At 40.8% G+C, this 12393-nt stretch overlaps 1 protein-coding gene across 4 annotated transcripts in view; it reads right to left on the reverse strand.

Moving 5' to 3' along the window:
* PDE4A (phosphodiesterase 4A) overlaps positions 1-12393 on the reverse strand; it is a 1515730-nt gene that overhangs the window by 97695 nt on the left and 1405642 nt on the right. The window contains exon 1 of one of the 4 annotated variants that reach the window (XM_044084569.1): positions 8456-8859. The exons of the other annotated variants lie outside the window; for them this stretch is intronic. Coding sequence (XP_043940504.1) covers positions 8456-8503 — 48 coding nt within the window. The 5' untranslated portion in view covers positions 8504-8859. Of the gene's footprint in view, positions 1-8455; positions 8860-12393 lie in introns of those variants that run through there. 4 annotated transcript variants of the gene reach the window in all.

Below are 12393 nucleotides of genomic sequence, written 5' to 3' on the forward strand. Positions count from 1 at the left end.
TGGGGTAATTGGCTAGGCTTGAAATGGCTCATAAGGGCAGTTAGCCTAGTTCTAACCTATGAACCATTGTTAATAGAATGTTATCAGTGGTTTTGGTATGTGCATTGTCCATCTCCTATTCCCAGTTCTCCGACTCACATGACACCATTGTTAATAGAATGATATTAGTGGTTTTGGTATGTGCATTGTCCATCTCCTATTCCCAGTTCTCTGACTCACACAACACCATTGTTAACAGAATGTTATCAGTGGTTTTGGTATGTGCACTGTCCATCTCCTATTCCAAGTTCTCTGACTCACACAACACCATTGTTAAGAGAATGATATCAGTGGTTTTGGTATGTGCATTGTCCATCTCCTATTCCCAGTTCTTTGACTCACATGACACCATTGTTAATAGAATGTTATCAGTGGTTTTGGTATGTGCACTGTCCATCTCCTATTCCCAGTTCTCGGACTCACACGACACCATTGTTAATAGAATGTTATCAGTGGTTTTGGTATGTGCACTGTCGATCTCCTATTCCCAGTTCTCGGACTCACACGACACCATTGTTAATAGAATGTTATCAGTGGTTTTGGTGTGTGCACTGTCCATCTCCTATTCCCAGTTCTTGGACTCACACGACACCATTGTTAATAGAATGTTATCAGTGGTTTTGGTGTGTGCACTGTCCATCTCCTATTCCCAGTTCTCGGACTCACACGACACCATTGTTAACAGAATGTTATCAGTGGTTTTGGTATGTGCACTGTCCATCTCCTATTCCCAGTTCTTGGACTCACATGACACCATTGTTAATAGAATGTTATCAGTGGTTTTGGTATGTGCACTGTCCATCTCCTATTCCCAGTTCTCTGACCCACACAACACCCATTGTTAACAGAATGTTATCAGTGGTTTTGGTATGTGCACTGTCCATCTGCTATTCCCAGTTCTCTGACTCACACGACATCATTGTTAATAGAATGTTATCAGTGGTTTTGGTATGTGCATTGTCCATCTGCTATTCCCAGTTTTCGGACTCACACGACACCATTGTTAATAGAACGATATCAGTGGTTTTGGTATCTGCATTGTCCATCTGTTATTCCCAGTTCTCGGACTCACACAACACCATTGTTAATAGAATGATATCAGTGGTTTTGGTATGTGCACTGTCCATCTCCTATTCCCAGTTCTCGGACTCACATGACACCATTGTTAATAGAATGTTATCAGTGGTTTTTGTATGTGCATTGTCCATCTCCTATTGCCAGTTCTCAGACTCACACGACACCATTGTTAATAGAATGTTATCAGTGGTTTTGGTATATGCACTGTCCATCTCCTATTCCCAGTTCTTGGACTCACACGACTCCATTGTTAATAGAATGTTATCAGTGGTTTTGGTATGTGCATTGTCCATCTGCTATTCCCAGTTCTCTGATTCAGACGACACCATTGTTAATAGAATGATATCAGTGGTTTTGGTATGTGCACTGTCCATCTCCTATTCCCAGTTCTCAGACTCACACAACACCATTCTTAATAGAATGATATCAGTGGTTTTGGTATGTGCACTGTCCATCTCCTATTCCCAGTTCTCGGACTCACATGACACCATTGTTAATAGAATGTTATCAGTGGTTTTGGTATGTGCACTGTCCATCTCCTATTCCCAGTTCTCTGACTCACACGACACCATTGTTAATAGAATGTTATCAGTGGTTTTGGTATGTGCATTGTCCATCTCCTATTCCCAGTTCTTGGACTCGCACGACGCCATTGTTAATAGAATGTTAGCAGTGGTTTTGGTATGTGCACTGTCCATCTCCTATTCCCAGTTCTCTGACCCACACAACACCATTGTTAATAGAATGTTATCAGTGGTTTAGGTATGTGAACTGTCCATCTCCTATTCCCAGTTCTTGGACTCACATGACACCATTGTTAATAGAATGTTATCAGTGGTTTTGGTATGTGAACTGTCCATCTCCTATTCCCAGTTCTCGGACTCACACAACACCATTGTTAATAGAATGTTATCAGTGGTTTTGGTATGTGAACTGTCCATCTCCTATTCCCAGTTCTCGGACTCACACGACAACGGGTGGGAGGATGGCATAATGGTTAAGGTGTTTACCTTACAGATGGAAGGTGCAGGGTTTGATTCTCACGTGGGGTAATTGGCTAGGCTTGAAATGGCTCATAAGGGCAGTTAGCCTAGTTCTAACCTATGAACCATTGTTAATAGAATGTTATCAGTGGTTTTGGTATGTGCATTGTCCATCTCCTATTCCCAGTTCTCCGACTCAAACGACACCATTGTTAATAGAATGATATTAGTGGTTTTGGTATGTGCATTGTCCATCTCCTATTCCCAGTTCTCTGACTCACACAACACCATTGTTAATAGAATGTTATCAGTGGTTTTGTTATGTGCACTGTCCATCTCCTATTCCAAGTTCTCTGACTCACACAACACCATTGTTAAGAGAATGATATCAGTGGTTTTGGTATGTGCATTGTCCATCTCCGATTCCCAGTTCTCTGACTCACACGACACCATTGTTAATAGAATGTTATCAGTGGTTTGGTATGTGCACTGTCCATCTCCTATTCCCAGTTCTCGGACTCACACGACACCATTGTTAATAGAATGTTATCAGTGGTTTTGGTATGTGCACTGTCCATCTCCTATTCCCAGTTCTCGGACTCACACGACACCATTGTTAATAGAATGTTATCAGTGGTTTTGTTATGTGCACTGTCCATCTCCTATTCCCAGTTCTCGGACTCACAAGACACCATTGTTAATAGAATGTTATCAGTGGTTTTGTTATGTGCACTGTCCATCTCCTATTCCCAGTTCTCTGACCCACACAACACCATTGTTAATAGAATGTTATCAGTGGTTTTGGTGTGTGCACTGTCCATTTCCTATTGCCAGTTCTCAGACCCACATGACACCATTGTTAATAGAATGTTATCAGTGGTTTTGGTGTGTGCACTGTCCATCTCCTATTCCCAGTTCTCGGACTCACACGACACCATTGTTAACAGAATGTTATCAGTGGTTTTGGTATGTGCACTGTCCATCTTCTATTCCCAGTTCTCGGACTCACACGACACCATTGTTAATAGAATGTTATCAGTGGTTTTGGTATGTGCACTGTCGATCTCCTATTCCCAGTTCTCGGACTCACATGACACCATTGTTAATAGAATGTTATCAGTGGTTTTGGTATGTGCACTGTCCATCTCCTATTACCAGTTCTCGGACTCACAAGACACCGTTGGTAATAGAATGTTATCAGTGGTTTTGGTATGTGCACTGTCCATCTCCTATTCCCAGTTCTCTGACTCACACGACATCATTGTTAATAGAATGTTATCAGTGGTTTTGGTATGTGCATTGTCCATCTGCTATTCCCAGTTCTCGGACTCACACGACACCATTGTTAATAGAATGATACCAGTGGTTTTGGTATGTGCACTGTCCATCTCCTATTCCCAGTTCTCGGACTCACACAACACCATTGTTAATAGAATGATATCAGTGGTTTTGGTATGTGCACTGTCCATCTCCTATTCCCAGTTCTCGGACTCACACGACACCATTGTTAATAGAATGATATCAGTGGTTTTGGTATGTGCACTGTCCATCTCCTATTCCCAGTTCTCGGACTCGCACGACACCATTGTTAATAGAATGTTATCAGTGGTTTTGGTATGTGCACTGTCCATCTCCTATTCCCAGTTCTTGGACTCACACGACACCATTGTTAATAGAATGTTATCAGTGGTTTTGGTATGTGCACTGTCCCTCTCCTATTCCCAGTTCTTGGACTCACACGACACCACTGTTAAAAGAATGTTATCAGTGGTTTTGGTATGTGCACTGTCCATCTCCTATTCCCAGTTCTCTGACCCACATGACATCATTGTTAATAGAATGATATCAGTGGTTTTGGTATGTGCACTGTCCATCTGCTATTCCCAGTTCTCTGACTCACACGACATCATTGTTAATAGAATGTTATCAGTGGTTTAGGTATGTGCACTGTCCATCTGCTATTCCCAGTTCTCTGACTCACACTACACCATAGTCAATAGAATGTTAGCAGTGGTTTTGGAATGTGCACTGTCCATCTCCTATTCCCAGTTCTCGGACTCACCATTGTTAATAGAATGTTATCAGTGGTTTTGGTATGTGCACTGTCCATGTCCTATTCCCAGTTCTCGGACTCACACGACACCATTGTTAATAGAATGTTATCAGTGGTTTTGGTATGTGCACTGTCCATCTCCTATTCCCATTTCTCGGACTCACACGTTGTTACTGTAAATGTAGATTTGACACATCATTCATCTCCATCTTCATGTTTCTTTTTTAGACTTTCTCTCATTACTGTTGCCATGCTGTCTCGACGAAGACCTGCTTACAGGCTACCTTAGTCCTCAAAGTATGCATTTTCATAATCAGCATAACAAGGCCAGTTGTTACAAAAAAGGGTTAGTTTACAGAACTGTGAAAAGATATGGGCTGGATTCATGAACGCCTACACTAAGTGTACACAATCTATTTTCAAGAACATCCCTACCACATTTTTTTTGGTATGTCTATTCGTTCAGAAAGATTACAGTGAGTTTAGACATAGTCTACACATTATGGTAACCATATTGAATCCTCCTCGATATTTAAGGTTGTAATAAAATCAGTTGGAATACTAAAATTAGGAAGAAGCAAGTGGGAGTTATGTTTGTGTTGTCTGTTCACTCAGAATGGTGTACACTTCGTGTAGGCGTTAATGAATTCGGCCTACAGTGTCCCATGGTGGTAAGGCATCTACCTGTATCAGTAATGGCTAGAGCAAAGACTGAGGGAAAGAGGGTGGGTCAGATGGTGCATGAACCACAAGTCCAAGAGAAAAAAGGACCAACAATAAGTAATACAGTAAAGGATTTTAAATCTCTGAGTATTGAATGTACCTTAATGCTTGCAGGCTCAGAGCACACACAAATTCAGCCAGATATGCAGGCTCAAAATTACACAAAAGAATCATGCAAAAACGTGTACCTTCGTAGCAAGCTGTTGTAACTGTCTTTCCTTCTCTTATCTAAACACAATTGACTTCCATTGTAACAAAGCAATATTCTCAATTTTACGTAGGCTTGGCTACCCGGGAGGAGGTGAATGTTGTTGGTTTACACTTATTGAGATATCTTGTGTGCAGGACATCTTAGAGGCCAGTGAGTAGCATCATGCTCTACAAGCATTAGCATCTGAGGCAGTTGGGTGGGGGGTGGGGGGCTTCCTTCAAGGTACTTGTATTGGAAGTGAATGAAAAACATACCTGCTGCTGGGAAAACTTTGTTGCTGGATAGATAACTGCATTCTAGTAACAAACATCCATGAAATAAAAGGAAATCATTTGGATTCTGGGTGATCACATATTATATGGATATTAGTATATTCTTCTTGTTCTTCTTTCGGCTTTTCCTGGTTAGGGGTCACCACAGCAGAACTCCAGTCCACTAATGATTGGCAGTAGATTTTTACGGTGCCGAGGTGCCAGCCCAAAGCCCAACCTTCAACAAAGGCACGCCCATTTCACGCATTTCTTTCGAACGCGACTCGACCGTGGGGGGGGGCATGCAGATTCCACAAAGAAGACGCTCCAGCCGAGACTCGAACGGGAGAACCTCTTGCTGTGAGGCAACAATGCTACCGCTGCAGCACCGTGGCTTTATTATATGGATACCAGTATACCCTACCTTTTTTGGATACTTCAATTATGTGAAGAAATAAAATCAGGTAAAACAGACTTAAAGCAGAAGCTTGGCCTAAAAACTGTGATTTAAAAAGTCATGGAATACACAGAAGGACTTGTACTTGAAAGTCTGTTGTGGTGGTAATATTAGGGTCTGGGGGAAAAATCAGACTGAATTAACATTCACATCTAGGCAATCAGTCTGCAGGCTCACATATGCCCAGCCAGTAACCAGAGGTAAAAATCAAACCCTATACCTTGTGCCTGGGAAGAAAACACCTTAACCATTATGCCAATAACTCACAGTTCTGCTTTTTTCCCTGACATTTAGCATGATGACCACACAGTACATACAGGTGCACTTTTGTTTCTGCTATTTTTCTTAATCCATGAAAGGGCTTGATTCCACACCACCCCAACACACATAAAGATGTTCATCCAGGAAGAGGGAAACGTATAGTTTGGGACACGAAATGAAATGCACAGAAATAAATGAGAGAGAGAGAGAGAGAGAGAGAGAGAGACAGACAGTATAAGCACTGGGCCCACCATGATGATGTTCAGAAATGAAACAAGGCTTCATGTGCAAAAGTAATGTACAGGAAGCAGCCAAGTGGAGCCTGCCTTGTACTCAGGAGAGCTCACAGGAGTAGGCCTGTTTCCAGTGATGAGCCAAGGTAGTATTACATTTAGTTCAAGAAAGGAAATACAACACTAATGGGAAAACAAATGATTCAAAGGAAATGTATTTGCTGCAAATGAAGTGTGCTGCAGTTGCATAAAAACAGATTCAAATATAAAACCCAGTCACTACTCTTCCTCCATACAGATTTGTTAATATACTCATCAGATATACTGTATGCATGTCCATGTGTACACACACACACACACACACACACACACACACACACACACACACACACACACACACACACACACACACACACTATTCCATCTGAATGCATGGGACATATGTAATTCTAGACCAGCCAGGTACAATCATGTAAATGTATACAATATTAATATAGAAACAAGCTACTGAGACTGTATTTATTACATGCATAGCAAAATACCACTAGTCCTTCACTCAGTATACCTAAATTTATGAAAATTTCTCTTTTCTTTACATAGAAAATACATTATTGTGCAGATGAATTAGATCTTATTTTTATGGTCAGATGACCTACGTACATACATATTAATCATATAAATTTCTATCCTCCTCAATACACCCACATATGTGCGCATGCACACACACACACACACACACACACACACACACACACACACACACACACACACTGCAGTCTTTTGTACATTCACCTCTGCTAAATTTTCAGTCTATGAGAAGTGGGGGTGCCTAATTCAAGCTGCGGAGAGAAAATTTGTACCCCAACTGTTAACGTCAGGCAGATAACCTCAGCCGAATGGCACACATCTATGCAGAAGATCTTTGCCCCAATGTGACTGCTGGGATCCTGAAGGTGTGCTATGTAGGTGGAAAACATAGCTCTCAACTTCTTAGCACAAAATATCTGCACAAATAATGGGGGACAAAGCCTCAAAAATAGGGACAGATTTTAAATATTGCTCTTATAAACTTAGAAAGTTGCTAGAATAAAAGGTCTTGCATTACCATGCATTTTTTGAAGGATATGAAGCCTGAAACTCAAATGCCTGTCATTATTTAAGGAATTCATACCTCACTGACTTGCCACAAAAACCCAGAAAACCACAAATGTTATGAGGAATAGACCAAAAATATGAGGCAAAAATCTGGACAATTCTGTGAAAATCTGGACAGTTGAGAGGTACGGTGGAAAATGAGGTTGAGGGTTATTCTGTAGATGTTATTCTTACAAAAATTCTTTGTGCAAGTGAAGAGAAACTGCCTTGTTTAGCAAGCACGCAGCTCCTAAGACACATCCAGTATCAGAGTTATGTCTGAAGGCGTGTGTTCACCAGAGGCTTCCTTACTAACGGTACAGAATAAGCTAAACTACTGCTGATGCTGGCAATGAAAGCAGGTGAGACCAGTACAGAAGGAATTTAAGAAAAGAATGACATGATACACAAACTAAAATTGATGGGGTACTGGTAGGAGGAACAGTCAGTACTAAGGAGCAGTGTGTCCGACTAGGAGGTACAGAGCCGGAGGAATGCAAACAAGGAGAGCACAGTAACTAGGCAGGTAAAGGGTTATGAATGCAAACTGTGAGGGTATGCATTTTACCTGAAGGAAAAGCAAATACAGCACTAAAATCTTGCTACTAGTGTCATTTTATTATGTTTTATTACTCCTTTGTTTTCAACTATGTGTACAAGTGCTCTGTGAAACGTGTTCCTGGTATAAAACAAAAAATAAATACATTTGTTTGGGGCAATATCACCTCCATAGCATGACATATAAAACAAAACAAAACAAAAAAAAACTCCCATACATATACAAGGTGAAATGCAAAATGAGGTTTGCATTGAAATGTTACATTTCTTTGTGAGCACACATTTGTTAAATTACTTTGCTCCATGTAGGATATCAGTCTTCAAAGCAATCACTATAGTGAAAATAATTACTGGTATAAAGCACAACTTGTACAGAAACTGGTCTGAAAGAAACACTGTGCACTTCTGCAGCAAGCATAAAGCATATCTTTCTCTGTAACAATGTTTTAGCTCTGGTATGACACACAGCTCTTACCTTGATGTAGCCCCATGAGACAGAGAGTAGGTAGTTAACCTCCGGCATCTTGAGCTCACTCGTGGTTTCCAAAATCCAGGAAAATCCAAATATAATTTGTGTTGAACCTTAGCCACACAAAGTAAGGGGAACAACAATCCGACACTAACAGTGAGATCAGATTTCTTGCATAAAGCAAGCAGTATCAGTGGGAAAATCCAACAAATACTGATCCATTTCATGCAATGCCCAGCTCCAGGGGAACCTTTTCTTTCCTCACAGATGCATGTATTTGGACCCAGTTCTGACTTTTCCTTTTGTAACTCTCTAACTTCATACAAATTAAGATAAAACCAAAGCAAAATGAACCGGCTGCTCAAACAGGCTGAGGCACATACTAGGATGTTTCTTCTGAGTGAACAAGGGAAAATCCTTCAGGATAGAACTTGGCCCATCCCTTCCACTGTGCACTTTCTTCTGCTGATTGGTTCTCACAAGTCCACAGAGACAGCCTCTTTCTCATGGCAGTAAAAAAAAAAAAAAAAAACAGAAAGAAAGAACCCAGATGGTGTACTCTTCAGAAATGACATCTTACACTTCATAAGGTGCAATATCTAGCAATCTCATAAGTGTTAAAAAAAATGCGAAAGAAAGATTTTAGAAAATGACTGCAGAAGTGCAGCTCTGACTCCCAGCCCCAAAACACAGACAAATGGAAATGAAACAAAATAGCCTGAAGCTATGAGTCTATCTTTATACCAAGATAAAATAGTGTCAAAACTGCAGAAAGAAGTGTACTTTTTTATTATATTGCTCTCTAGTTATGCTATGCTGGTGCTGCTGCCTATAAGAATGCATTATATTCAGATATGACTTTATGGCTAGGCTTGTATAGACCCTAGGGCTGATAGCCTAGTACCAACCTATGACATGTCACAGACTTGTATCATTAGTATCGCTTTATGCCCTTTATAAATATGGCTGACGAACAACCATGCAGAGAAAATAAATAGTACAAAATGAACTATACAGATTCTTGGCAAGATGTTGTACTTGGTAATTCATGCTAAGTCTATGCAAAGCTGTAGGGGTCTTTTATCAAGTAGACAGTTTGAAGGAAGTTTTTGGGGTTGGGCTACTTGTTCTCTGAGTATATATATTATTCCTGGGGATTGTGGGGTCAAATGGGTGGCCACTGCTTTACTAGGTATGTACGGACATCTTTTCTCAGCTGCAAGACCCTGCTCAGTGACTTCATTTTCTGATTCCAAGTGGCTTATTCATTCTTCCGTATGAGATAACAGTCAGGCTAACTAATTCCACAGGCAGGACAATAGCCCTATGGCCCATTCATTCCCTAAGACAAAAACCTCACCATTCTATTCATTCTGCAGAGGTGAAAGTTAGGAGTTAGGGAATGAACCTGTTTGCCATGTCCTACAGCCCTCTCCCCCTCCATTGTCTAGCTAGCTTCCTATGGCCTGTGGCATGGGTGAGCTGCCAGCTCCTTAGCAAGTCGTCCCACCTCTATATAGTATAGTATAGAGTCACCTAGTAATCCTTTTTAATACAACAAGACCTCTCTCTCCACACCTGTGTGGGTGTTTAGTAGCAGGGTTCATCTACTGCCTTCCCCCAGGGATGGGCTGCCAACAAATGGCACTGACTCCCAGCCTTTCAACCCCAACTTCTATCTTCCTATGCCTTTACTCAAATAGATGGGGTACAGTCAGGGCTTATGCCTGTCTGCCACAGAGTCAGGCGAGGTGTATGACCAATTTTGACAAGACTAAGGGAAGGATAACTTTGATAACCAAGATGGTAACAGATAACATTTAAAGGATAACAGAAGGTGAAACTTCAGACCATGTGGGGTCTTCAGAGCAGGAAAGGGCTTGAGGTGGTTGATGAGAATACAGCCCACTGAAATGTGTGCAGGTTTTCTCAGGGATAGGCCTATGAAGAAGATGGGTGGAGTGCTACAGTACCTCACACTTCCTGTGGAGTCCTTCTAGAGTACATCAGTTGTCTAAAGAAGACTGACTAATGTTCTTGGCACTGCTGTATATCCATGTCAGGGGTAAAGACAGCAAGAGCTATGACACAGCAAATCATTGAAAAACTGGTGTGGAACTCCAGGATCATTGCATCTAATATCAAAACATGGAATTCAAAGATAAGTACATGAACTGAGGGGGCTGTTACTGCAGTGGCTCTGACATGAAGGGGACAAAGACCTACAGAGAAATTGTCCTTCAGCAACTTATTTTTAACATTGTTCAGAGAGCCGACTTCAGAATTCAATATGCTGGAATTCAGAAAACTTACAAATGGTACCATACACAAGGTGCATATAAATCTGGCTTCATAGGTGAGCTATCTGGGTGAAAACATTTCAGAGTTAGCACAATAATATGCATTTTTCTGTCAGGGATCCTGTGAAACAAGAGTATTTTATCTCAAAGTATCTGAAGTAGTCAAATGAGAAAGCAGAGTAATCAGAAACAAAATACCTACATCACAACAGTTTAGTGGGCCACAATCACTAAAATAACTAAATAAGTACTAAAACACTTATCTGGCTCAAATATTCTCACCACCTATCTTATACCCAGCTCATCTTAAACCACAAAATCATCTATACACTCCATTTCACTGCCCAGCAATTAGCCCCATACTCCAATCTATTTACCAAACCATCCATCTCTATCAGTCAAATGATAAACAACTGCTTGCCAGCTACAAACCACAACGTGTTGCTGGGGTCAGTCTCTATTCCAGTAATGTAGCTAGAACTTGGAATAAAACTCCTCTGAAGTCAGTTCTATCTGACACTTTCATTTTTTCAGACCATTATTAAAATAATATGCATTCACTGAAAAAACTGCATTATAAAAGTTGTTACTGCTTTAAATTGTTACCTCGGAGCTTTTCTCCCTGGACCACCAATGAAAAAGGGCACATGTGCTCAGTCAGACTTTCCTGGTAAACAAATGTCAATCAATCAACAAATAAATAAATAATAATAGTGCTGGATTGTCTGGAGCTTGAAATTGTAAGGAGCCTTTTTATTTGGTTTGACAATAGTACAGGATTTATGTATTTTTTTATATTTGTTCACGGGAAAGTCTGACTACGTATCAAATAATCCCTTTTCCCGCTAAGGCTCGGGGAGAAAATCTCCAAAACACTAAACTGAGAGTAGGAGCAGCAGGGCCTTCTTAAGGTAAGTGAGGCAGAAGTTGAGGCACTGTCAGTGCCCCCTTGCTAATCTGGTCCTGTTCACAATTACAGTCGTCAGAATTAGAGCAGCCTTGGGGGGACGGGGTGGGAGGCAGGATGCTAGTTTACAGAATGAACATGTACTTTAATTTTATATTTATTCATTTTTTAACCACAACGCCATGGTGGTACAGCAGTAGCGTTGTTGCCTCACAGAAATGTAAGCTATCACATGGATTGAGGTAGGTTTTTGTTTCAGGCACTCCAGGGGTGTGTAAAACGCAGACATTGCTTTCTCTGTCAGACTGCCTTCCCTGATTTGTCAAAAGTCAGGAACTAAGCTGCCACTGGCCTTTTTACTACTGCCAGTACATGTGAGGGAGGAGGCTGGAATGAAGGACAGATTTATGTAAAAAGGCACAAACAGATGTTAGGGTAAGCATTTTTTGTTTGCACCAGAGTTCTTCAGTGACTGTAGTAAAGGGACTTTGTTTCTTTAGACAAACTAAAGTTTAAAAAAGTGTGGCAAGAGTCATATAATAAAGATCTGGATGACATGGCTCTAAAAAAAATGAGTACACAATGCACTCATTGTCTATAGGATCCACCAGTACCCCATTCCTCTGGGGTTCCATATCCCATATCATTTTTTTTGCAGTTTAGATTTGTAAGGGTAGGTTTGAGGTTTATAAGTACTCATATCTCCAAGTTCCATGTGTTTTTTCCTTCTGGACTTC

This window comes from Protopterus annectens, chromosome 9.part0 (genome assembly GCF_019279795.1).
Source record: "Protopterus annectens isolate FY-2018-M chromosome 9.part0, PAN1.0, whole genome shotgun sequence".
NCBI classification, from domain to species: domain Eukaryota; kingdom Metazoa; phylum Chordata; order Ceratodontiformes; family Protopteridae; genus Protopterus; species Protopterus annectens.